This window comes from Carettochelys insculpta, chromosome 6 (genome assembly GCF_033958435.1).
Source record: "Carettochelys insculpta isolate YL-2023 chromosome 6, ASM3395843v1, whole genome shotgun sequence".
NCBI lineage: Eukaryota > Metazoa > Chordata > Testudines > Carettochelyidae > Carettochelys > Carettochelys insculpta.
The window spans coordinates 11,970,266-11,997,886 of NC_134142.1; the positions used below are offsets into that span (position 1 = coordinate 11,970,266).

General features: G+C 41.4%; 1 protein-coding gene across 1 annotated transcript; it reads left to right on the plus strand.

Moving 5' to 3' along the window:
* Positions 1 to 12: 12 nt before the first annotated feature.
* AP5M1 (adaptor related protein complex 5 subunit mu 1) lies at positions 13 to 18,082 on the plus strand. Its single transcript, XM_074996252.1, has 8 exons — positions 13 to 448; positions 9,232 to 9,868; positions 11,423 to 11,650; positions 11,979 to 12,118; positions 12,923 to 13,008; positions 13,087 to 13,202; positions 13,461 to 13,557; positions 14,801 to 18,082. Exons 1-8 carry the CDS (start codon positions 381 to 383, stop codon positions 14,881 to 14,883), a joined length of 1,455 nt encoding a protein of 484 aa, XP_074852353.1. The 5' UTR covers positions 13 to 380; the 3' UTR covers positions 14,884 to 18,082.
* The last annotated feature ends 9,539 nt before the right edge of the window (positions 18,083 to 27,621 follow it).

Sequence of the window (27,621 nt, forward strand, 5' to 3'; positions counted from 1 at the left end):
ACCTGTTTTGACTTGGAGGCTGGGCAGAGGCAAAGAAGGCCCCTTGGGGTTGGGTTTGTAGGGTCTTACTGGTAGCACGGGGAAGGTGTTCCTGGTCTGGGCGGCGCTCTGCTGGGAGGGGACAGTTTGTCCAGGGAAGGCTTCTGTTCTTTGGGGGGCATTTACCAGCAAAGGGGTGCTCCCCTCGGTGGCTGTTGGTGAGAAGAAGGGGCACTTGCCTGCTTTAGGCTGGGGGTGAGACTTATTAGTGGTGTCAGACAGGAATTTCAGTGGTGAATAATGCCCTTAGCACCCTGGAGGCCTGGGATGCCAGATATCTCGCATAACTGCCCCTCATGATGAGCTGAAGTGCAGTGACTGGGGCCTGCTAGCTGTCTGTGATGGCCCTTAGGGGACTGTGGCTCATCGGCTACGAACAAGGGGCCTGCGGATCTGTGCTGTTCTCCAGGTAAATCTGCCTGCCAGAATGTATGTTGATTTGTGTTTCTGCTGCTTGCAGAGTGTGAGAAAATGGCTCATGCAGACCAGGCAAAACAAAAAATTTAAAATCAAGTCAGGTCATCTGATAATATACTTTAAATATACTTTACTAAATTTGCTACTCTCAGATTACGGTAGATCTGACAGCTTTAACCTCTGTGAATCTCCTTGTGCAAGGGAACTTTGACAGAGCCTGTGACTGTCTCTCATTGGACTTTGCTTCCTCAGAAATTCAGATCATGTTGGTGCATGACCTAGACGAGACATGTTAGCTTTGACAGTGTTGAACATAAAAGGTGGAGATGGCAGAGATGTTTAATGACCTCTTTATTTCAGTTTTTACAAAGAACGTTGGTGGTGATTGGAGGCCTAAAAGTGAATGCCAGTGAAAATTGAGTAGATCAGAAGCTGAAATAGGAAAAGAACCAGTTAAAAATTAGACAAGTTAGGTGTTTTCAAGTCACTAGGGCCTGGTAAAATGAAACTAGAATACTTAAGGAGTTGATTGAGGAAATATCTGAGCCATTAACTAATATCTGTGAAAAGTCATGGAAAGCATTAGAGATGCCAGAAAACTGGAAAAAGGCAAATATATTGTCTATCTATAAAAATGGAAATAAGGCACACCCAGGAAATTACAGACCAGTCAGCTTAACTTCTCTACTAGGAAAGATAATAGAGCAATAATTAAGAAATCCATTTGCAAACATCTGGAAGATAATAAGGTGATGAGTAACAGCATGGATTTCTAAAGAACAAATCATGTCAAACCAATCTAACAGCTTCCTTTGATAAGAAAACCAACCTTGTGAGTAAAGGGGAAGTGATAGATGTTGTATATCTAGGCCAGGAGTCAGCAACCTGCAGCTCCAGAGCCACTTGAGACTCTTTAAGCAGTCATTTGCAGCTCTGGATGCTGCCACTGCTGAGTCCTTTGTGGATCACTGAAACAATAGAACTAAATTCAATTGCTTTAACAGCTAGCAGGGATATGGCTGTTAAACCAACTGAACTTAGTTCTATTATTTCAGCAGCAGCGGGGCAGGGAGCCTCAGAGGTGGCAGCATCCAGAACTGCAATGATTCCATTTGGGCCCTGGGAGAGAGCGGTCTGGCCCCAAAAATGGGAACTAGAGGGGGCTGTTCTACATCCTCCCTTCCGTCCACCTGCAACTTCCATGTTGGCCGGCCCCTTCCCTGCCTCCCTCCAGCCAGTGGAGATCAGTGGATCCGGGGGCTGAGAGGAACGGGAAGACAGAACTGGCACGGAAGTATGCAGGAGGAATTGGCCCTCTGCCATGGGTGAGAGGCGCCTCCCAGGCAAGGCCAGCTGCAGAGCTTGCCTCGGGTGGGCTCGCCGCTCCACCAGCAGGGCACACTGCTGCCACCTGATGGGCAGGCAGGGAGCTGGTGCCAGGTCTCACGCTCCTGGGAGCGTGGGAATTTGGGCTGCCTCGAACCAGCAGCAGTATCCGTTCCTGGGATGCCACGCAGGGCTGGCACGTCAGCTCTGGCTGGGAGAGTGGTGTAACATTGAGCATCACCTGCAGGGAACTTGCTACCAAGTTCGTCGTCCTCAGCATGGAGGGTTGATGCGAACGTTGCTCCTTCCTGCTTATGAGCCTATCCCCAAGCACAATGTTTTCTTTGTTCTCATTTGCTGTCCAATCCAGGGGTGAAAGTAACTTTTAAAATTTTTGCCACAGATCATGGTTTGACATTATTTATTAAGGACTGTCTCATTCACATGCATTGTGACTCTTGAAGTATTGATTCTGTAACCGAATTTGAAAAAATAGCTCTTACTGCTATTTTGGTTACAGACCCCTGACCTAGACTGAGATCTCAAAGTCATTTTACCTTGGGGCTAGTGGCAGTCCTCAAATCCTCCTAGCGGGCAAGTGGGCACCCCTCTCTTCTGGTAGCAGCTCTGGGGAAAGCGGGGATCTCTGCACGTTCCCTCCAACATGCAGCCCCATCTACCATCCCTGGGTGATTTAAAACACCCAGGGGACCACCGCTACCGACATTGGCAACACAGCAGGGATAGAGCAGCTTCTAGCTGCCGGTTCTGCACCACTGTCAGCACAGTCCCGTGGACTGGAAGAGGTGTGTGCAGAGCCACCTTGTCCATAGAATGGTTCAGGGTGGCCACCCTGGGCTCCATGTTTTGGTCAGGCCCTGAGGCAGTGTCCCTAAGTGTCCTGTGAATGGGATGGTCCCCCTTACTCAGTCTACCCTGTGGGGACTGAGGTGGGCAAGGGATGGCAGCAGCAGTCAGAACTCTCCGCACATGCCACAGTGGTAGGAGTCACAGGTAGTAGGAACTGGGCTGGCCTGAGGAATGGTGGCAGAATGGAGCAAGCTGCTGTGTTGATCCAGTTCCCCTTGGTTCCTGGTGCCATACTGAGTGTGAGGGGTCCCAACCCCTGCTGCTGCCCTATGCCAAACCCCCCCCCCAGTAATCCCTGAGGCCTTGTCCCATAGGGAAGGGGACTTGGAGGAAGGGGTGCAACGGGAGGGAGAAAGTGAGGCAGAGTCTGGGTTTCAGAGAAGTTTATGGCTACACGGCTCTCCACAGCCCTCCGCAGGCTGCAGGGACTCATGTGCTGGCCTCCGTGTGGGTCAGATTGTGGACTTGCTCAGGGTTGACATACCTGAAGGTTTTAGTAGGGCATTTGATACAGTCTCAGGAGATCATCAGGTCCAGATATCTGTCCTCGCAGCAGGACCAAGCACCACAGATCATCCCTAACAAATGTTTATCTAATCTTCCCTTAAATTCCACAAGCTCCCTAGGCAGTTTATTCCAGTGTTTAACCACCCTGACAGGAAGTTTTTCCTAATGTCCAACTTAAACCTCCCTTGCTACAATTTAAGTCCATTACTACTTGTCCTACCATCAGAAGTTAAGGAGAATAATTTTTTTCCCTCCTCCTTGTAACAACCTGTTAAGTACTTGAAAGCTGTTATCATGTCCCTTCTCGATCTTCCTTTTTCCAAATTGAACAAACCTAATTCTTTCAGTCATCCCCCATAAGTCATATTTTCTAGGCCTTTAATTGATTGTGTTGCTCTTCTATGTACCTGCTCAAATTTCCCCTCATATTTTATGAACTGGACACAGTACTCCAGCTGAGGCCTAATCAGCACAGAGTAGAGCAGAATTATTTCTCAGGTTTTGCTTTTGACACTCTTGTTAATGGATTCCAGAACGAGGTTTGGTTTTTGGTTTTTTTTTTGCAGCACTGTCACGCTGTTGACTCATACTTACTTTTTGGTTTCCTATGACTTTTAGATCCCTTTCTGCAGTACTCCTTCCTAGACAGTCACTTCCCATTTTGTACGTGTGACGCTGCTTGCTTAAGTGGAGTATAGTGAACTCTTTCATATCCAGCAACCCCTGGACTGTGAGGTTGCTGTATATTCAAATATTCTGGATAATAGGGGGCATACCTTGCAATGCGTAACACTAAAGAAAAACAGGATTAGATATTAAGAAACAAACAAAAATGTATGCAGAGTATTTTATTCACCAACAACAGTAGTATTGTACGCTGTAAACTTATACTGTATTTTGCTGCATTTATTTGTATTTACTTCCACTCTACTGTACTAACTAAAATTTACTGAAGATTAAAATGCCAGTTATTTGAGTGTTCTGGATGATAGACTGTAAGATGTGAAAGAGTTTACTGTATTTTGCATTAATTTTTATTGAACTTTATCCTGTTTACCTCAGACCATTTCTTCAGTTTGTCCAGATAATTTTGAATTATTTGCCTGTCCCTCCCAAAACACTTGAACCCCTCCCAGCTTGGTATCATCCACAGACTTGATAAGCATACTGTCTATGCTATTATCTATGTTGTTGGTGAAGATATTCAACAGAATGTGTCCTAAAACTGATCCTTGTGGAACCCCATTTGTTATACCCTTCCAGAATGACTGTGAACCGTAGAAAACTACTCTCTGAGAATGGCTTTCTAATCAGTTATATACCCACCTTATAGTAGTCACATCTGGGCTATATTTCCCGAATTTGTTTATAAGAAGGTCATGTGAGACTACATTAAATGCTTTACCAAAATCCATGTATACCATGTCTATCACATCCCTCGCCTCATTATCCTATCAAAGAAAACTATCAGGTTGGTTTGACATGATTTGTTCTGGAGAAATCCATGCCAACTGTTATCTTCTGGATGTTGGCAGATGGATTTCTTATTTGCTTCATTGTTTTTCATGGCACAATCAAAAAGAAGTCCTGTGGCACCTTCTGGACTAAAAGATATTTTGGAGTACAAGCTTTCTTGGGCAAAGACCCGCTTCATCGGATGCATCTGATGATGCTTCTGCTCCGAAATATCTGTTAGTCTATAAGGTGCCACGGGACTTCTTGTGTTTTTAAAGATATAGACTAACTCGGCTGCCTCTCTGATACATTACTGACACGGAGGTTAAGCTGACTGATCTACAGGTTCCTGCGTTGTGCCTTTTTTCTCTTTTTAATGATGGGCACTGTATTTGCCCTTTTCCAGTCTTCTGGAATCTCTCCCATCTTCCAAGACTTCAAAGGTGATAGGTAATGGCTTAGATAACTCCTCAATCAGCTCCTTGCGTACTCTGGGATGCATTTATTAAAATCAAATCTAGAACATACTTCCCCCAGTAGCTTTTCCACCTTTTGAAATTAAAAAAAAAAATCTGGGTACGTTTCAAGAGCTTGTTGGGTAATCTCTGCCTTGCTGTGTTGTTTTCCACAGATGTCAGATAGTTGAAGTCCCCCATGGCCACTAATCCCTGTACTTTGGATGTTTTTGTAGTGTTTTAAAAAAAGAGATGCTCATGACCAGTAGCTCAGTAATAAATGTGATTTGGCCCACTTTACAGTGACAGCAAGTACTTTCTAACATATCTTACTTATGATGGCTCTGAGATTATGTGCTAACACGATATTCCAGTGAGGACAAACCCATTGAAATGCGCAGCAAAACCATCCATCCTCTGAAGCAGGGGTTAGCATCCTTTCTGAGGTAGAGTGCTGAAATATGACCATTTGACCTCTATGTACAGTCCAAGTGCCAATGAGACTTTTTGAAGTCACTAATAGTCCTACTTAAAACAGCTTCGTTAATAAATAAATTCAGATGCAGAGCTTTACCATTTAGGTGTTGGTTGGCAGCATTAGATGGGTTTCTATTAATCCACAAACAGCATGGCTTAGAGAAAGCTCCTGGCTGCATGGGGGAGGAGAGGCAAGGCTGAGCTCCTGCCTTGCATTGTGGATGAAAGTCAGCTTGTGTGTCACTCTTGGCACCCATGCCGGGGGTTGCTCACCCCTGCTTTATCGTAGTGGTTCTCAAACTATTTTTTCATGGACCACTTGAAAACTGTTGAGGCTCTCAGCAAGCCATTTAATGATCTTTCCAAATGCTCTTTGTACTATTAGCTGACTATTGTAAAGTGCTTTGGGAAAAGCTCTATATGAAAAAAATATATAAAGATGTTTTTTTGTTCAACAAATAAAAGCACACAACTCATTTTAATTTCTTCCAGAGTCTCTTCCCTGCCACAGCACTCTCAGAGCTGAGGCTGATAAAGTGGGCCACCTGTCCCTGGAATTTGCAGCTCTTGAGCATGGGCAAGTTGCCTCTTTATCTGGCTGTTGTAGCCTTGCATGTCACAAATATCGTCTACTTCCTCTTCTCACTCCACTTACTACCTCCTCTTTCCCCCTCCCACCTCCTATTCCGAAGTCCATCACCTCACCTTACTTGTGAGAGCCCAGGGTCCAGGCACCTAATTAATGGAGCCATGTCGGAGAGACATTAATTAGGGAGGCAGCCTTCATACTCTCATGCAGCTGCCCAGGTGTGCCCCTTTAGCGGTAACTATCCACAAACTATCAGAGTGGTCTGTGGACCACATTTTAACAACCTCTGAACTAGGGAATAACTACTAACACATATGCTCTGCCCTGAGAATCCTTCCTAATTTAAGGAAGTAAGAAATATTGACAGGTCATTTAGGTCCAAGTTTTACAAACGGACCATTCTGCCTTCACAGGGCCTCGCTAATTTCTCTGTTGCTCCATGCTGGTGCCTGGGTCTGCTTATGTAGTGCTTGTTGCAGAGCTGGGGTCATAGATTATAACAGAATAAAATAAATTTTTTAAAGTATCAAATGCTGCTGGAAACGGAGAGAAGGATTTATTTTTTAAAAAATCTGTTTACCTTTGGGGAGAAAGCTAGTAGTTTTTTCAGATGTGTATGGAAACTCAAGTAACTCTTCAAATGATGGGCTGACTTTAACACACAAAAGCAGGCAAGTGCTCAGCTGAGATTTCCACTCTGTCTTTAATCTGAATCTTGGTAATTCAATACATATACATAACTATCCACTATTCAGTACCGTAGGGTGAAAAACTCTAATCAGAATTTGTTTGACTTTTGGCATTATTTAAAAACTAATATTTGCAGAAGAGTATACAAAGCATTAAACAACATATTTGATCTAATGCCATAGGAAAGCTTGTTAAGTGTCAGGAGCAGGGCTGAGGGATTTGGGGTTATTTAGTTTGCAGAAGAGAAGAGTGAGGGGCGATTTGATAGCAGCCTTCAACTTCTTGAGGTGCAGGCGGCCTTAAAGAGGATGGAGAGAAGCTGTTCTCAGTAGTGACAGATGGCAGAAGAAGGAGCAATGGTCTGAAGTTACAGAGGGAGGAGTATAGGTTGGATATTAGGAAAAACTATTTTGCCAGAAGGTTGGTGAAGCACTGGAATGCATTACCTAGAGAAGTGGTGGATTCTCCAACCCTAGAGGTTTTTAATGCCCTCTTGACAAAGTTCTGGCTGGGAAGATTTAGTGAGGGTTGATCCTGCTTTAGGCAAGGGCCTGGACTAGATGACCTCCTCACGTCCCCTGCAGCACTAGGATTCTATGAAAAAGTGAATAACTAGATGCATTATGATACATGGAATGTTTTGGCTCTTTCCCCAAAATAAACAAACCAACAAACCAATGGCCATACTGGGTTGAAACTGCACAATGCTAATTAAATCCTTTTTTTTTTTTTTAAATTCATATTGCCATTCACATTGAAGGTGTTTCTCATAAAAATTTCCATTTTCGGCGAGAGCTGTAAAAAAAGAAAAATGATATTTAAATTCCTTTTGAAAAAATGGTGCTGGCGGTGTTTTAGTCAGATTCTCTGATATTAATGAAGGTATTTTCTTAGCTAGAGTATCAGGTAGCACACAGAAAACCATGAATGTGACACTCTACAAAATCCTGTCGAATGATCAAAGCAAACAAACTGAAAATGTAGAAGAATATTTCGATAACTCTTTTGTTTTTGTGCTCTTAGTTCTGTTTGTAACAGTAGAATAGGTAAGTGTAGTTTACGTCCAAGTTGATTGTAATCTTATATATAGAGAGCTCTTTGGGAACCAAAGGACATTTTCCAGGAAGTATTTTATTCATTTACGGCTCTTAATCCTTTATGAACTGAAGCACAGAGAGTAGAAGGGCTTCTGACTAGAAAAGGCAGTTGTGTTTTTGTGGGAAGTCTCCTACCTGCTTGAGACTAATCTGTATGATTCTAGAAGATTGTTGTACTCTGGAGAATGAAATTCAGGAACCTGGATGTAATGGGGAAAAAATTGTGGGTCCTGAAGAAAGGATGATAGTCGAGGGCTGCAATCTTATACTCAGTTTATTACAATCAAGAGATAATCCAGAACAAGACCAAAAGAAAGTAGAGCTGACTCCAGCCTCAGATGAAGACTGCTCTACACTACATATTGCTCTTGTTATGTGCATTCAGAATAGCTCTTTAAGGTCTCAGCCAAGATTGGGGTGCTGTTGTACAAACACACAGTAAGAGACGGTCCCTGCCCTAATGACCTTACAGTCTAAAACAACAAGCAGGACAAATTGTGTGTGCTCCCACTTCGAGACACAGCTGAAGAGCAGGGATATAGAACTAAGGTTTCCTGAATCCTAGTCCAGTGCCCTATTCAGTGGAATAGCAGTGCAAAACTGCGTGTATGTAACTTGACATTGATATTAGGTATTTATGTTCATCTATAAGTATTGGTCTTATAATAACGCTAAAGATAGTAGAAATTTTATATTGCGCAAAGTTTGGAAATTGTCTAGAAATTGGTCCTCTGTGAGTGAAGTCTAGCTTCCAGGAAAGTTTCAACTTTTAAAGTTTCTGTTGCTCAGGTCTTATTTTTGCTCGTTTTTATTTTAAATAGTCTGTGTCTTTTTTTGTAACAGAAAAGTTACATATGTTTATTCAAACATGGATGCATGCTTTTGTTCACACTTTCCAATAAAAAAATCACTTGTTACTAAAAACTTATATATTAGCAGTGATTTTGGCTCTAATTTGCTCTGGATGGGCAGACCTCTTCACCCAGATGCTTTACCTGTGGCCCCATAGGGGTCCATGAGCACAAAATGAATTGTAGAATGAGGGCCATCGAAAGGTTTGTGTGTGCTTTTATTTAAGTGTAAAAAATAAATAGGGTTGACCCAACTCAACTCTGACTATATCCATCTTCTCAAGTATTTTATAATACTCCCTCTCAAAGCAGCAGTGGAATTTCTGTATTTGGATAATTAGAAAACAGAAAGTTAGAGTTCAGACTATGAATATCAGGCAATCAGTGGGTGGGGAAGCTGTATCACTGGCAGCGTAAAATGAGTAATGCTAATGAATTTCTGCTTTTATGTATTACAGACGTTATCCCACTGTTGAAAAACAAGCAAAGGCCTTCAACGGAGCAAGCTATGTGACTGTACCAGAGGACAATGTTTTTCTTAAAGCATTGCTTTTTGAACTTAAGCTGACCGATCCAGACAAGAACTTTGTGGAATATCGGGATAGCTGTTCTCGAATCAACAAGACTTCAGTTTATGCAGTTCCAACAGGAGGAGGGGATCTCTGGCCTGTCCTTGCCTTTCAGAAGAGTGGTTTGATATATGTTTGTCTTCCTCTAGTTGAGCAATCCTTGAAGCCACGTCCACCCCTTATTAGCATTAGTGGAATCTCACAAGCCTTTGCTCTCTTGTCAGGATTGCTGATCTTCATTAACACCAGTCAGAAGAATGAAGCTGAGATGAGTGCAAAATTGAGTCAACTTCCAAGTTTGCTTATGCAGGCCTGTCCACTTGGCACCCCATTAGATACAAACTTGAGTGGCTTATTAGATAACATTCCTGTAAATCACACACAGAAACTACCAGTTTGGAGAATTAGCACATACAAAGGCAAACCTCAGGTTAATGTTTGTATCACTGAAAAAGTCAAGTCCATGCAATATGACAAAAGGGATGTTGCAGATATGTGGCAGGTCTATGGAACTGTGACTTGCAAGGTGAGGAACTTTCTAGTATGAATGTGACCGACCTGTTTAAAACATGAACTTCCTCAGAAAAATAGAAATTCTGTTTATTTTACCTTGGTATGTAGGACAGTAGAACTCACTAGCTTTTATGCCTAAATATGCACAAAAGGATATTTATTAGAGTTAAACCAGAATAAAAATGTTGCTTTACTGGTATTTTCTTGCTTGCTTCACACATTTCTTTCTACCTATTTACAGGAAAAAAACCAACACTCTTCTCCGTCATCCAGATCCAAATTATTTTGCAATGTTCTCATTATTTTAAATGAAATTGTGTTTGCAGTTAAAGGCAGGGGATGAGAAATGACAATTACGGTGTTAAATTTACCTCAGCCACCTAATAAATGTCATATTTAGTAATGATCAATAAAAACAGAGCTCTTAAATGAGAATGTTATACGTGTCTTTGCATTAGCACTTCAAAATTGCTTGGTAGGTTTTTAGTAAATTGAACCTTAATTTTATGTCTTGCTTTCTTTTATTAAAACAAAATCATGCATCCACAGATGCTGTTTATAATTCTTAATGTCGCTAAATCTAAGGATATAGGATCTTGTGGAAGAAAACAGATTTATGATTATTTTAAATAGCTGTTTGCATGTTCATTTTGATTAGTAAAAATCAGGAGGCGTATTGGTTGAGTAGATCAATTGTATTTTTATTTAACATGCTAATATAGTATCTTTAATAGAGAATCCAGTAGCTATCATATTTTTCTAACTTTCTCTTCTTTGTCTAAATTATGCTGAAGAAGTGTGTGACATTAATTATAAGACACGACTTTTTTTAGCTGCTATTGTTAGATAAGGAGAAAAGCAATTCCGATTAATGTGCATCAGTAATTTAATTATTAGCAATAAGTGGCAGCATGCTCATCTCACAGGGAAGCTACCAAAATCTAATGCTCTTAAAGACTGTGGGTTATTTCCCACCAGTTGTGCTTCTGGGGATTATCTTGGTGGAGAGCTTCTTGCTCTCAGTGGGGCAGGTTTCTGGGTCACTTTGCAGAGTAGATGGCCAGCCAAAAAGAGAAGATATTGGTGTAATCAGTCACTGCTGAGCTGGCACACCAAGTGACTAGACAGTGGATAGCACAAAAGGCCGTCACTGTGAGAAAGCTGACATAGCTTCTCAGTGGTTATTAATAATGTTTGAAGCCATTAAACTGTTGATGTATGAATAACTGAATTATTTGGACAGACAATTATAGAATATGTCCATCAAATTCTTAAGAATGTATCTGTTACTGTATGTGCTTGGCTCATTTGCATTCTTCTTTTGCCAAGGAGTGTTTGTTTATTAAAAGGCTGTTCTATAAAACATTCTTTATTGATATACCTTATGGTATCAAAAGGTTAATAAATTAAGGAAAGGACATGAGTTTGAAAGTATATCTGTCTATCTTCATGTACAAGTCCATTTGAAATTCTTTGGTGGGATTGTTTATTCTTTGCTTTATTTTCAAATGTCTAGTTCTGATTTTAGAAAAACTAGTGAGTCATTTCTTGACCTTTTTGTTCCAAGTGTGATTTAGAGGGAGCTACATCAAATGTGACCATCAGCTTGAACCTCCCTGCCAATGGCTCTCCACTCCAGGATATCCTGGTGCATCCCTGTGTGACTTCCCTTGACTCTGCAATTCTTACTTCTTGTAGCGTTGATGTCATGGATGATTCTGCATTTGGTGGGCCATACAAATTTCCTTTCACTCCTCCTCCTGACTTATTCAGTTTGTGCTACTATACTTCTCAGGTAACAACATTCCCTGATCTGTATAACTTACCAGTCTTCCAAGTGTGAGGAGGAGGGATAAAAATCTGTACGTTGGAGAAAGTTTAAATGAGCTTCCTCAGGGACTGGCAAACTTTACTGTGATAAGATGTCAAGAACTGTTCCTAGCACACCACAAATTTGTGTAGCATAAGAGGACCTGAAGAGACTTACTTGCAGGTTAATTGATTTTTGTTGAGAACTATATATTTTTAATCAACTGTTTTTATTTTTTTTCTATAAAAGAGTTTATATCTAACTTCTTGAAGGTATTCCCGAACTGTTCCTAAAATTAGTCTACTCTTTTCAGGTGCCTGTGCCTCCAATTTTGGGATTTTACCAACTGAAGGAAGAAGAATCACAGTTAAAATTAACAGTTAATTTAAAACTTCATGAAAGTGTAAAAAATACTTTTGAGTACTGTGAAGCTCGTATACCTTTCTTTAACAGGTAAGAATAAAGAAATCCTAAATAAGTTTCATCACCTCTCTAACAGTCTACTTAGAATGGGTTTCCCATGAATCAACACAACAAGTTTTGTTCACTTTCAAGCATATGCCCAAGGTTGCTGTCATTGAGAGTCAAGTAATCACCTAAAATGTATTCAGACTGAAATGACGTACTCAGGATATTCACCTGGATCCTGATTCATGAGGCCTTCTTTCTTCTGGGTGCCAAAAGTCAGGACAGATGCGTTCTCCAACCACACTTAGGCTATTACTCTGGAAAGGATTGCTTTTGTTGAATGTAGTTAAAGGGAAATTAGACAAATTCAGCCACTATCCACCTGGGGGAGTAAGTCTTGAGATTCCAAACCAGGATCTCTAAACTGTAAAGACTTTTCATGGTTGTAGCTAAACTTATCAAAATGTAGTTATTTAAACTTTTAAAACTCGATTAAGTCTGACAATTAGTATGAGTACACTGTCATATAATTATTGAATTATAGCAAACACCACCAAGATGCTCACATTGATCATAGCAGCAATAAATTCTGCTAATGAAATAAATGTAATAAAATTACCAAAAGCTCCACCACAGTTAATATGTTAAAACCGTAATGATTTCTGCTGGCTATAATTTTCTTCCACAAGATAACAGTATGTTTAGTTTGCATGATTTGTCTTCGTACAGATAAATAATGGCATTAGTTTTAGTATATTGATTTAGTCAATAAAATATGTCAATAAATAGTTGTATGGTGTTCATTCCAATGACATTTTACTACACGTTTTACTCTGTTTTCTACAATAGGGGTCCAGTCACTCACTTGGAATACAAAGTTAGTTATGGCCAGTTAGATGTATCTCGAGAGAAAAGCTTGTTGGTTTGGGTCATAGGTAAGGTGCATAGAATACTTCTTTTCTTCTAGAGTCATTTTGTATCTAAATTTTTAATACGGCTGTTTTTGTTTCTAGGACAGAAGTTTCCAAAATCATTAGAAATTTCTCTTACTGGCACTGTGTCTTTTGGCTCTATGAACAAAGAGCAACCGGTTGATCCAGTTTGTACTGGGAGTACTGCATATGTAAAAGTGAGTTATAGGCTGTATGAAAATTGGTAATCACTTTTTTATTGACTTAAATTGGTTATGAACCTACACTGATAAACATTGTACATAATCAACATCTTTGTTCAGACTGCAGTTTTGTATTTTCTCTAGGGTACTGCTTCTATCATTTTGTATCTTTGCACACTGAAAATGGCATAATTTAAATTACCAACATTTCTTCTAACCTGTAAGCATGCATAAAAGTATGCATCTGATCATGTTTTCTCCATATTTTTGTAGCTTTATTTTAGGATCCCAGACTACACGCTCACTGGGTGTTATGCAGACCAGCATTCTGTTCAGGTTTTTTCATCAGGAAAACCAAAAATAAGTACATGTGAGTTGTTCAAAATTATTATTTAATCAAAACCTGTGAAGTACAAATAACAGAGTTTTAAAATAAGATCTTTTGTTGATTTTTATTAAATATGATTTTCAGAGTTAGTGAAGTTCACTGTAAATGTCCCTAAAGCAAACAATGTTTATTTTGCAAACTTCTTAAAAAAAAAAAAGTACATTTTCAATCAAGTGTTGTGACTGATCCCAACAAGAATGTAAAGATTTAATGACATAGTAACTAGAAATATCATACCCATTCTTACAGTAAACAATAATATCTTTTTTACAAGATAAACCATTATGAATTACGTTTGGAAACTGAATTATGAACTCCGATGCAGAAAACTATTGTGTTCCAGCTCCAACTTAAAATATGTTAGTTTTAAGACTCCCCTATAACGTACGCCTGATTTAAAAAAGCTAGTAGAGGGGGGACAATATGCATATAGCATAAGTGGATAGTATCTTAATTTTAAATGTTTATATGGCTCCCGTTACTAGAGTATCTGAGTGCCACACAGTCTTTAATATATTTATCTTCATTTCCTCTGTTAGATGTAGGAATGTGCTATCATCCACAATAAACAAATGGGAAACTGAGGCACAGAAGGGCTGAGTGCTCTGTCTAAAATCACACAGAACATCTGTAACAGTGCAAGAAACTAAAACCCATCTTCTGAGCCACAGTCTGTGCCCTGATGCAGGGCCATTCTTCCTCTGATGTATTTGAGTCTTCACCAAAAAAATACCATTGGTAGACAAATGTTAAACACTCATTAAATATGTGTAGGCAGGGCTGGCTAATGAAGTCACTATTTTATTTGCTGCTTGTTTATTTTGTAACTTCTTCCAGTTATCTCAGCAAAAGCCAGAAATTCCTCATAAGAACTCTAGAGGTGCCAAACGAATCATCACAGCAGTTATTGTCATGCCATATATATTTATACTGAATACACAGTTTATAGTCACTAAAAAATCCAAGCCATACACCTGCTTTTGACTTAACTTCTGGTTGAATTATAAGCTTGTGACCAATGTGTTACTAGAGGTAATTAAAGCTGATACTTTAAATGGCACCTCATCAGGAAAAAAAAAATTAAAATAATTGGGTATTACAATTTATAGAGACTGTGTTACTTTTTCTGCCAATTAGTAGGAATGGATCCATATTTTCTTAAATTAAGTAAAATAATTTAATAATGCAAGACACCATTAATGTTTATTTTGTCTGTCTTTTTTAGTCCGGGAATTGATTTCTTCAGATTACTACATCTGGAATTCCAGAGCCCCAGCACCTATAGTATATAGAACATTATTTTTCTAATTTCCCTGTGAAGAATTTTTGTATTTGAACAAAAAGGACAGCTAAGAAAAGTAGTAGTGAGATATTGTTTAAAAGTGCTGTATTTTTAATGAATATTTGTATTTAAGGTCGTTTTGTGAGGAAACATATCCATTTATTTCAATTAAAATTATAATTTGTCATGTTTGCTTTATAATTTTGAGTCCTAGATACTATTTGAAAGAAAACACTTTAAAAATATTATTCCACCATTCTAGCTCCACCCAACACAAATCTTCTCACTATCTCTCACTTTTACAAAATAGAGAGAGAGTGCTGGAGTCTAGTATGAATGAGACCTATTCATATTCAGAATGCTACTGACTTCAGTGTGGTTCTGTCTAGGCGCCAGCATTCCATCAACACGCAGACTTACAGGCCCACAAAAAGTCGTGATTTTACGCCAATAATGAAGTCAGTTGGTGTCAGATTGGACACAAAGTTAATGGATGGGTCAATAGCAAAGAATCCTTTTTATCTTTGTCTTCATACAGCTGCTTGTCCCAGTTTCTTTGACAAGATGATTTTGGGTGTGGTTCTGTATGAAGTACAGGTTGAACCTCAAATCAGGAACTCTCTCCAGCAACATCCATAATCCAGCATGATTTTAGTTAGCTGGATGACCACTTACCACGGGCGTGGCCAAGTTTCCCATGGTCCCATAAAGTTTTACAGCCACCAGTCCTGGCTCTCAGTGTTCTGTGCTGTTATTTAGATGTAGTTTACCCCTAAAATGTCTTCTAAGAGGCCAGTAAATAGTGGAAGTGTTGGTAATGTGCTAGACCATATTGACCTCCTGTGGTCTGGCAAATTCTCTGTCAGGTCCTCAGTTTGCTGGATATGAGAGGTTCAACCTGTACTATGAACGCTTTAACTCATTTATATTACTTTAGTAATGGCAAATAAATGTAATTGTTCTTTAAAGTTGTAAACAATAATCACATAATTCCATTGACAGCATTAATCTGGAAGTCTGCCTTTAAACAACAAATGCAAATCCAGTTTAAACATGAAATCACGGAATATTAACGAATAAAACCAACAAAATTATTCAAGTTTGTTATTGTGCTGAAAGTATCAATAACCCAGGTTCATTAGAAAACTGGGCTTAAAGGAAGGGGAGTCTGAGTTTACAAAGGCAAATCTTTAATTTTGAGAAGAAAATTGGTATCTGCAGGAACACAGGAAAAGGACTTTGAGAGAGATATCAGGAAATGAGCAAATTGTGAAAAAACTGTGGGAACCTGGAAAGCAGCACAAAAGAAGAGAAGAATGCCATCTCTAATAACTGAGCACCACGGCTGCTATGACAGTACTTCTTGTTTAACTGTATGCTGTGTGATACATAAGATTAGTGATATGTAAGGGGGAAAGTTTTAAACTATAATTTAAATGTGCTTAGACTAAGATAGTAATCTAACTGGTTGGTTGAACATTCTAAAGAGTAGATTGATTAATTCATATGAACCTTTCAGCTCAGTTGACACGGTAATGCAAGCTTCTGAAGGATAGCTACAGTCGGGTGGAATTAAAATGACTGATTTTATAAAGATTCTGCATTCATTTTTAACGCTGGACAAAGTGTGCATTCCTAAATTACCTAGCATTTCAAACCCTACCCCAGTTCCCCAACACCCTGTCATGTACACAGAGCAGTACTGTGCTTACATTGGGTGAGAGATATTTTAAAAAAAAAAAAAAAAGTTTGGGTGTCAGGGAACAGTCTACACCCTTTGTGCAAAAAAGCTACAGAAAGGCCATGGAACTGAACTTCAACTTGCAAGGGATTGTAGCTGGAGAGAAAGGGGGCTTGTCCACCCTTCATAACAGGCACGGCCCTTGTGATTCCCAGGTGTCTGAGAATCTCCAGATTAATCCTGTGTATCTTTGGAGAATCAAGAAGGATGAGGAATTTGTGTGATAGTTAAGCTCCCTTGTCCATGACAGCAGGGCTGCTTTACAAGCTATGCTCCTTTTGGTTCACCACCTGTTCCTGCTTCCACATCTCCCTAAGTGACGAGGACTTTCGTATGCAAGGAGGGGAAGTGATTGTCAGGATTAATTTACATGGGGATATCAGTGGAAGAGAGGTGGTGTCTCTCCCTAGACCATAACCAGCCTTGCTCTCCTGATCTGAAACCATAGACTTCCCCCGTCAGACAAATCATTAATAGGCCAAAGATGGGGAAACAATGCTACTAATTATCAGTCCCCTTCTTTCTAACAAAATGTGGCCCATGTGCCTTCGCTGTGGTGTTTTGAAGAATATGATTTGGCCCACGTGTTGGAAAGCAGCTATGAACTCATCAGCCTAAAGGACAAGCTAAGGTAGACCAGTATGTGTCTCAGCTAACCAGCTTGGTTCGATAGCCCTAAGACACCTCCTTTGGTGTAATTGTGAGTTAGTCACAGCATGAACAATGGGACCTTTAGTGCTGGGGGTGTTTTTTACTGCAAATTATAACCATTGCCATCCCCCAGGTTACCTAATGGACATGTCTGAAAATGTCATGTCTACAATTGCGATTACTGTATATGAAGTTTGAGGAAAAAAATATTTCTCAATGTCTTTACTTTGCATATTTGATTGTACTTTGTATCTTGCCAGGTTTGCTGTTTCCCTATCAATTTTCCGTATTTGTGGGGGTCTTTCAAACAATAAGGGTGAGGAAGACTGTTTTATATCAGAAAAATGTAATTATTGCCAATACACAAAAAATTTTGGGGGACGCCAAGGGTATGTGTTCCTGCAACTGTTAACTAGACATCGTTGATATCTCTTAAATTGCTTAATAATGCATGAAGCCTCTTTTTCAAGGTAAGGTCATTCATTTAATAATTTCTCCAAGGAAAGCCCTTGACTTTTGTAATTCCATATTAGCACACTTCTCACAGATGCAGATGGTAAAGCTACGTATTTTTAAACCAGTACATTCAAATAAGTTGCATTCAAGAGATTTTAAAGAGCTTGCCGAGGAGTTTGCAGGAGTCTTAATGTTGATTTTCAAAAAGTTATGGATTATAAAGGAAGTTCCAAAGGAGAGGAAGAAAGCTAATATTATGCCAATATTTTAAAAAGACAAATGAGGCAACATGAGTAATTATAGGCTTATCAGCCTGACATAATGGAATTAGCTTTATCTGTTTTGATTTTGTTTAATAAAGATAATAGTGTTGCTGTAATAAACTTTGACTTTGTACTGTATGACATTTTGATTAAGAAACTAGAATAATAGTCAATAGGGTATACGTTAAATTATCTAAAAACTGGTTATCTGGTAGGTTTCAGTGTAGTTGTAAATGAGGACTCATCAGTTGGGTGTGTGCCCAGTACTGTCCTGCTGTGATCAGTTCTTGGCCCTATGTTTAATGCTATCAGTGACATGGAAGAAGACATATAATCATCACTGGTACAGTTTGTAAATGATGCCCCAATTTGCACGAGTGATAATGAAGGGAACAAGTCACTGATACAGAGTGACTGAGATCACATAGTAAGCAGGACACAAGCAAACAGTGTGTTCTAATGTGGCCCAATGTTAAAGTAATATATCTAGGAACAAAGAATGCCAGCTATACTTGCAGGAGGGGGTACTATCTCGTGGGAAGCAGTGAGGTGGGTTCATGGTGGATAATACCGCTGAGTGGGAGCTCCCAGTGTGGCACTGGCCAAAAGGGCTCATGTGTTCCGTATAAATGGGAATGCTGAGCAGCAGAGAAGTCCTTTTACCTCTGTACTTGGCTCTGGTATAATTACTACTGAGATGCTATGTCCAGTTCTAGGGTCTACGGTTCAAAAGGATGTTGAAAAATTGGAGATGATCTTGTAGAGTATCTACACCGGGGTGTGCAAGATGAGGCCCAAGGGCCAAGTTCAGCCCACCAAGCCTTTTCATCTGGCCTATGACCTGCACCTGCGGAAGAGAGCAGCTGGCTGCTGCCTGTAGTTCTCTGTGCTGCAACGTGGGGGAGAGCATTGTGTGCTGTCTCTGCCCCCAGCAAAGTCTCAGCCCTGTTAGCTGGAAACCAGCAAACGAGAGCTGAGAGATTTTGCTGGGGGTAGGAGCAGAGCAGCACAATTTTTCAGCTTCCATTGTCCAGTTTCCAGCCAAGAAGAGCTGAGAGGTTTTGCTGAGGGGTTAGTGCCTGAAGCCCTCCCTGCCCAGTGCAGAGACCTGCATGGAACAGCCAGTGAGCTGGGTTTGCTGGCAAGCTTGGAAACCTGCCTGTAAGTGCGGCTGGCTGGGAGCTGCTTAGGTAAGCATCTCCCCACCAGAGGCTGCCTCTGGCACCCCCCCCTCATCTTGCACCCCCCCCTTCATCCCTCTGCTAGGCCAGAATCTTCTCATACGCCCATATCCCCTCCCAGACCCTGCACTCCAATATCCTGCTCCAGATTGCAATCCTCTCTGTCACCTATACTCTCAGACCCCACACCCTATCCTGCACCACAGTACCTTACCACAGGCTCCCTTCTGTGCCCGACTTCCATCCCAGACCCTACACCCGCTCAATAGAAAAGCACAGCCCTTGATCAACCACCAAAATCTTAGAGCAGCCCCTCCCCCATCAAAAATTGTTGCCCACTCCAGATCTACATGAATAATTAAGGGCTTAGAAAACTTTCAGTGAGAGAATTAAGGGGCTCAGACTGTTACATGTAAAGATTAAGGTAAGTAGTTACGATGACAGCTTATAAGTACATACTCGGGCAACAAATTTGGTAATTTTGCTCATCAATCTCAAAGCCAAAATGGTAACAAAACGCAGTAGCTGGAAGTTGGAGCAAGACATTCAGACTGGATGCAAGGGGCAAAATGTTGAGGTTAAATTTGCTAGCAAGGGACTCAAGATTGGCTGTTCTGAAAGGCATGCTCTAGTTCAAGGAGGCATTTATTTGGGGAATTGGTATGACCTGTGTCCTACAGGAAGGCCAGCCTGGATATTCACAGTCTGGCCTTGAAATCAATGAATTGTGATTTATTGGGTAGTCCATAGTTTCCTCAGACACAGGGGTTGTAATCCTTTGGGGTGAAATTCAGCAAGGACCAGAGGGCCCAGACAAGGTCCCTGGTGCCATAAAGTACCATAATGGCACTATGCAGTGGAGGAAATGATTCCAGTTCTGCGTTCCCTACAGGAGCTGGTGTTTCCCTGCCTGTGGAAATGCGGTAACTCTAACCCTCAGGGAAGAGCTGTAGCGTTTGCTTTTGCAGTTGGCATATGCTGCACTGAGGGCCCACATTGTAGCTTCAGAGCCTATTTAAGGATCAGCTCCCCTGGCAACCGTTTTTAATTTACTAGTGCCCCACAATGCTTTGTTATTCACACAGGCTGTGTCTACTCTTGCATTCCTGTTTCGAAAGAGGAATGCAAGTGTAGACATAGCCACAGTTTTCCAGGAGAGGAGGACAGCGTAACTCCAGCCCAGTCTTGCTCCATAAATGTCAATGGCAAAACTTCATTTGACTTCAACCACAGCAAATACGGGCTCTGTCTAGACCACAGAGGCCGTGCGCCTAGTAGATGTTCTGCAATCCTCTTCCTTTATTTTTATGAGGCCACAAATCTGTTTATAAATTGCAATATGAGGAACAGGACTGTGACTTCACATGGGAAAGTTGGAACCGAAGAAGAACTAGATCCTGTTCTCACGTACATAACTTCATTGATCAATAAACTAAGGCAAGACAGAGAATTTCCTCCTGCCCTGGCCCCCTTAACTGATTGCTCCAAAGCTTTCCTGTGAATGAATGGCCTTCCATGCAGCATGAGGCATCACCTGTCATGGTAGAGGTTTGGAGTGACATCAGTTTTTGACAGCAAGGGACCACTGGGCTCTGATTCAGCAAGGTACTTAAGCATGTGCATAGTCTCATGGATTTCAGCTGAACTCAATGGGATTCCACACGTACAGCTGAAGCCAATGCTCAGAGTTAGGTATGTGCTTAAGAACCTTCCTGAATCTTTCATTAAAATCTCCCTCTTGTTTCCAGCCACAGTCATTCTTAGTCAACAAGTTTCCAACCATGATGTCCATGCACATCTGGGAACAGAACCGGTCTTCACCCCAGACTTTAATCCTTCCCTCAGTCAAGTGCTTGGGAGTGCCAACCAACAATGTGCCTTGGACTTTTCTCTGGGGAAGAGAAATCTTGAGGGAAACCATTACCTTCAAGCCAATTCTGGCCCCTGTTGGCTGGGGAAGGTCTCCTCTCAAGACATTCCTGAGCTAGCATCTCATGTGATAATGCTATGACAGAGTCACCTGACAGATGAAGTTAACATTTCTCTACCAGCCAAACAATTTTATAGGCATCTCAGTAAAATGAAATGAACTAAGTTCCAAGGTCAGGTACTGATCTGAGAGGTGGTGTGTGTTTCCCTGCAAGGGCAGTAAGTAAAAGTCTCTCCCACACCCCCCATGTGAAGGCCTGTCCCCTGCCTTAATAGAGCGTTCTGGAAAGCTGGGTAAATCTAGACAGTTTTGGTTAATCTTGGTATCTATAGCCACCCGTAACTGTAAAGAACTAAAACCGATTCCAGTTCTTATCCCATTGAGATCAGCTGGTCTCTCTGTGATGCTTTTGATTTTGTCTAGAAACCTATCTCTTCAGGATCATTTTTTCTGAAGACCAGTCTGTTTCCCATTTGGTAGATGACCTGTTTAATGTTTTCCCTGTGTCTGGGAACTCCTTAGTGTAATTAGCGACCTTTGAACTCCACAACTAATCCTGAGCTATTTTGTATTCCTTACTCATCTTTAAGGCTGGACCTTTCTTTTCTTTTGAGTCCGCTGCCACAATTAAAGAAGAAACAGCTGCATTTCAAAGGGATTCCGATTCCAGAAGCTTAATCGTGATTGACATGTTCTTATTCTAAGCTATAAGAAAGTCTAAGAGTCCTTTCTTGGGTTAAAACTTCAATCATTTTCTAAAAAATTATCTCAATATGGATTTTATTCATTTTCTTTGATAACCATTCTCTGCCAGCTCTTTTACTTGAAAGATGCTTTGAGTTTGCAATGAATATGAACTGCTTCTATTGAAAGACTGAATGGTGTCAAATGTATTCTCAATGCAAAAGTGGCTAAATTCCAGCCAGTGTCAAAATCTGATTATGAAATCTGACATCTGCCGTGTACCCCAAAGGTGAGCAAGGTGGAAAGTGCCTGAAAATGAGCACAGGGAGAGGTCTGCCTTGAGACTGATAATAAAAGCAATCACGAAAATTGCAAATTTTTTCATATTTTTCCAGAGTTTCCATAAGAGTCCAAAACCAGTTTAGTTTCCTGTTCTACCACAGGTGGGTTCCCTGCAAAAAACAATCAAAAAGACAATTTACTGACTTAAAAATCTTTGATATGATTATACATTGAAAGGCTCAAAGTGTCTAAAATTCTTACAAAACAGTTCCTGGGAAAAGATGAAAACCTATTATTTTCATTTATTTAACTCCATCCGTCCTGCTTATGTCTCATATTTGTATTATTTCATCAATTCAATATCAGGAGCTTTAAAATAAAAATCTGAAATTACCTATATAACCATCTGGTTTTATAGCTATCATCCAAAATAAGTCATTAAAAGTAAATGTGTATAATGTTGTCATAAAGGACCCAAGGAAGGTGGCAGGTACAGAAAAGCGTTTCTAAGACAAAGGTCAAATAAAAAAAAAAGAGGATGTTAATAAACAGCCCTCAGGTTTAAGGGACTTTTTTTAAGGATTACATCTTAAATTCCAACAAATCAGATTTAGGAGTTACTGAAAGTGAAATTGATCCATCCCTCATCCAAACTTTGCAATACTTTGCTGTTCTGACATCATTTAGATAGTTAGCTGTATTATCAGATTAGAAGCCATTGTACAGGGCTGCTGAAAGGAAAAGGAGGCAAAAAGCTAAACACTGGATGAATTCTGAACCTTTTAACCTGGCTGAAGTACGTTGGTCCCTGTTATGCAAATACCTTCAATCCTCTGCTAAGTTCAGTGGAAATAATTTTCTTGAATGACAGGTTTATTCAGCAAGGATTCAGTTGGTGATTAATCCCCCTTTGATCTAGGGTATTTCTCTTAACTACCAGTTACCTCGTTCTGACAAAGTGCAACTGAGATTAGGGAGATCACTAGAATACTACCGGGGTGTGCGTTTATTCTCCATCACCTTTCCAAGCAAGGGCCAAGAATGCAATCTATTTTCTGTATTTGAAGATGCAAAGTCCCCTCTTCTAAGTTAGGAAGTCAACTGAATACCAGCTAAAGTTTGTTTCTTACATAACAGGAGAAACCTCTCTTCTTGCTTTGGACAATTACAGGAAATCTAAGTCATTTCTTCCCAAAACTAGTCAGTTTAACCTATATATATTTTGGCTACATGCATTATTCTGCATTACATAACTCCAGGGAAGGGCCTTGTCTTTTATCAAGAGAAGTGCTTTTCTGTTTCTCAAAGCCAATCCTACAGTTTCCATTTGACTACAGAGCAGCATGTGGCATGTGCAAAGGATTCAAGGTTTTGAGAAAGATGCTGCAACACAAAATTCTCTATTGTGAACTATTAAGCTCTTTCCCCTTAGAAGTCCAGTGTGGTGCTGACCTCTTGTCTTGGGCTTAAAAAATCCCTGCTGAATCTACATGGTTATTGTCAGACTCGGGACATGCATAATTCTATATATTGGGCTGTATTTTAAGGAACTCGTCATAGATTAGGAAAAAATGTTCATTAGAATCATATATTTCAAACCTCGGGTCGTTGGGGGTCTCTTATCTGAAACTATATTTTGCCTCCTTGCTGGCACATTCCCTAAAATTCCTCTCACTGTCTTCTGGCTTATTATATCATTTTTTACTAATGTCCTCTGCATAATGTTATGAAGATGAGATATGGATGATAATATAAGATAGAGGACTTTATTTTGTAGCTGGATCTGCCAGTGTGTGTCTCCTCAAAGGGAAGGGGTCTTACTGCTGTATTTATTTGACTGAAATAAGGAAAGGAAAGCGGTATCACTTACGTCATTTCAGGAAAGGTGGCTGCCAGCATTTTCACTCTATACGGTCTCATTTCAAGACTCTTCTCCTGGCACATAAATGAATGTAAATCATATACATCAGCCCAAGAGAACATTTATTTTATTCCTGATTTAGGCTCTGGTTTAGGATTATGATTTAGGAATATGCTTAACTTTATGCCTCATGAGCTGTTCCTATTGAGGTCTGTACGTTAATTAACCCCGGCCCTGATCAGCAAAGGTCGGTTTCTATGGAGGCTGGGAACCTGCATCCTTTTGAGGGTCTAGGCCAATGTGCTTAAGTCTTTGCAGAACCAGGGCATCGGAAGCTACGTGTGGCTGCTATTAAGTTCTTGGCTGAACTTTAACAAGTTCTGAAAATGGACTTTTTGCTACAATTCCATGATTTGAAAAGCTGAATTAGTAAATAAGTGATGTATAGCCTGAGTCAGGGGTCTCAAAATCAGGGCCAGTGTCGGTCCGCAAATCCTCCTAGAGGGCCAGTGGGCACCTCCTTTGGCAGGGCTCTGGGAGGGAGAGGGTCCTTTACACATTCCCCCTTCAGCTCCCTGCCTCTGCCAGCACGCTCCACCCCCACTCTGTGTATCCCTGTCTCCACCTGCTGACCCCTCAGTGATTTAAACACCTCCGCCACAAGAGCCCCAGGGCTATCACTGGCAGCTCCACAGGACTAGAACAGCTTCCAGCTGCTAGCTCTGGGCTCCTCCCAGCACATCCCTGTGACCCAGGTGAGGTGTGCGCAGAGCCATCCTGTCCCAGGAGGGGGCCCTTGGTGGCCACCCTAACCATCTTATGGACAGGATGCTCCCCCACACTCAGGTCAGCCTGCGAGGCTGTGGCTGGGCTGAGGCCAGCAGCCGGGGTCGCCCGTCAATGCACTCATCCTGGTTCCAGAGATCGGGCCACCAGGAGCCACAGGGCAGCGGAGCTATGCAGCAGCCTGCTCCGTTCCACCATCATTTCCAACGCTCGTCCGTGCTGTGACTGAGGTGCTCCACTTTCTGCCCCTGTGGTGAAGCGGAGAAACCGGGCTGGCCTGGGAGATGGCAGCAGGGCAGGGCAGAGGTTGCTGCCTGTCTCTGCTTCACTGCAGCTCCCAGGGACCAAACCCTTGCTGCCACCCTGCACCAGGCTCCCCCAAAATCCCTGAGGCTGTATCCCTCGCGGGGGAGGGGCTTGAGGGAAGGAGTGTGATGGGGGGTGGGAGTGGAGCAGGAGCAGGAGGAGGCAGGGTGGGAGTGAAGCAGGGGCAAGGAGAGGCAGGGTGGGGGCGGAGCAGGGGTGGGAAGAGGTGGGTGGAGCAGAGTGGCGCAGGAAGAGGTGGGGTGGGGCAGAGCAGGGGCCGGAAGAGGTGAGGTGAGGGCAGAAGGGGCAGGAAGAGGTGGGGTGGGGGTGGAGCAGAGGCAGGAAGAGACAGGGTGGGGGCAGAGCAGAGGCAGGAAGTGGCAGGGTGGGAGGGGAGCAGGGGCAGGAAGAGGCAAGGTGAGGGCAGAAGGGGCAGGAAGAGGTGGGGTGGGAGGAGAACAGGGCAGGAAGAGACAGGGTGGGGGCAGAGCAGAGGCAAGAAGTGGCAGGGTGGGAGGGGAGCAGGGGCAGGAAGAGGCAAGGTGAGGACAGAGCAGAGGCTGCACTTGCGAGCAAGGTGGGGAAAGGAGCCCCCAGGGCTGCAGGGCCTCACATGGCAGCAGCTGTGTGGGGGCCAGATTATGGAACTGCTCGAATGGCAGATGGCTGCCAGGCCGTGAGTTTGAGACCCCTGGTGTGAGCATTTTAGGGCACAGGGGAATAAACTTGACTCGATATTTCATTCTGATTCAGTCTCCCTCCTCATTTCCGTGAAAATTTCATGCGGCTTTCAGACAGCCGCCTTGCTGCACCTACCTCACAGCTGAATCAACACAATGGTTCCTGGAAGGCTCCATCACAGTCTATCAGGTCAATAATACTCACACTAAGAAGGATTTACACTCTAGACAGCAACAGCTTCTTAAGAGCCATTATAGTGTAGTGGGTTTTAAAAAGAAATCCCCTTTTAAGAAATGCCAAAATCTGGAGTTACATTGGAGTTTGTAAAGCTGCGGAGTGTGTTGTTCGGGTCACGAGTAAATAAAATGTTACATGTATCTATTATTTGTTTAAAAATGGGGGTCTGTATCAAAGTCGTCTGTCTTGACTGTAATGAACCCATCAGTTTCATAATGTTCTTGTTAAGAAGAGAATTAAACCTAGAAATAAACTGACAAGAATTTAACCTGCAAAATAATTGTGAGACAAGGAGGGTGCGGTAATATCTTTTACTGGGCCATCGTCTGTTGGTGAAAGAGACAAGCTTTCAAGCTATACAGAGCATTGCCTCAAGTCGGAGAAAGAAAACCGGAGTGACACAGTAATTGTGATAACTTAAAGAAACCACAATAACAAAGGGTGATAAAACCCACGTTGATATTTCTACAGTCTAGCTGATGTTAGATAACTCACTCCTAGATTAAGAGAATTTATTTCTAAATCAAACCATTTAGGAAAATTCATTTTATTTATATGAATAATACAAAATGTTTGGATTGTGCACCTCCATGATGAGCAAGAAGCAAGATACAGTGGCTTCATTAGTTCATACGACATGTGTAATTGAGATGCAAAAAAATCTGTTCTTAAACAGCTGTATTGTGTTTAAAACATTTGCATGTCAGTTTCGTACCAACAGAAATAAATTCAAATGAATAATAATAAACTTCCAGGAAACACAAGGTTAAGGGTGATACTCCATCCTTATTAAGTTAAAAGTTTAAATCCCAATTAATGGTGTTAAAACGTTTAATTTCATAAGAAATAAACTGCTAATGAAATTAGACTAGATCTTAACAAAAATGAGCATGATAATGCATTCTCTTTGTCGATCAACTAGCAACATCTCTTGATTGTATAAATCGTAAAGCAGTGTCCTTCGCACAGCCCACTGTTTTAACATTGTTGGATGTGACAAGCTAACATGGTAATTTTAAAAGAGGTAGGAATTAGATAGAAAAGAGGAAAGCTTTAGCGTCTGCCGGAATTTTAGTTTGGGGTCTGGCTTTCATGGGAAATTACACTCTTCAAAGGCCTCTTCTGCCCCCTGGTGTTGGTTATAAAAAACTCATTTAAAAAAAAAGCCGCAGAAGTGATGAGTACGATCAAATATTGGTGATTGATTTGTATTGCTGTTCTCCTTAAACACCCCCAGCCACGGACCAGGATACTAGTGTGCTAAACACCATACAAACACAATACATTTTGTTGCACTTTGATGATATCTCTCTGGTCACTGAAATGGACTAACATCGTCTGTCAAGCCAGGTTCAGCTGTTCACTTCCCAGTCTTTTCTTGGTTTATTCACATCCGTTTTGCTCTTCTAGTTGAAAGCTGCCTGCCTGCAATATTACAGGCACAACCTGGCTAGCTTTAGAGAGGAGCAGAGGCTGCAGAAATGCCGCACACCACCAGGGCTCCGATCCTGCAGCTGTGTGCACACACACCTCACTCTTTTACTGCCTGGTGCCACAGTGACTGACTCAATATTCTCAGAGTATTTTCCAAATCCATTGCCCTCCTTGGCCAATGGGGGGTGAGACCCTAACGACTTGGGGGAAGTTAAGAGAAGGGTACTTCGGGAACTAAGTGGGCTTAGCTGAATGAGAGTTGTTGAAATCA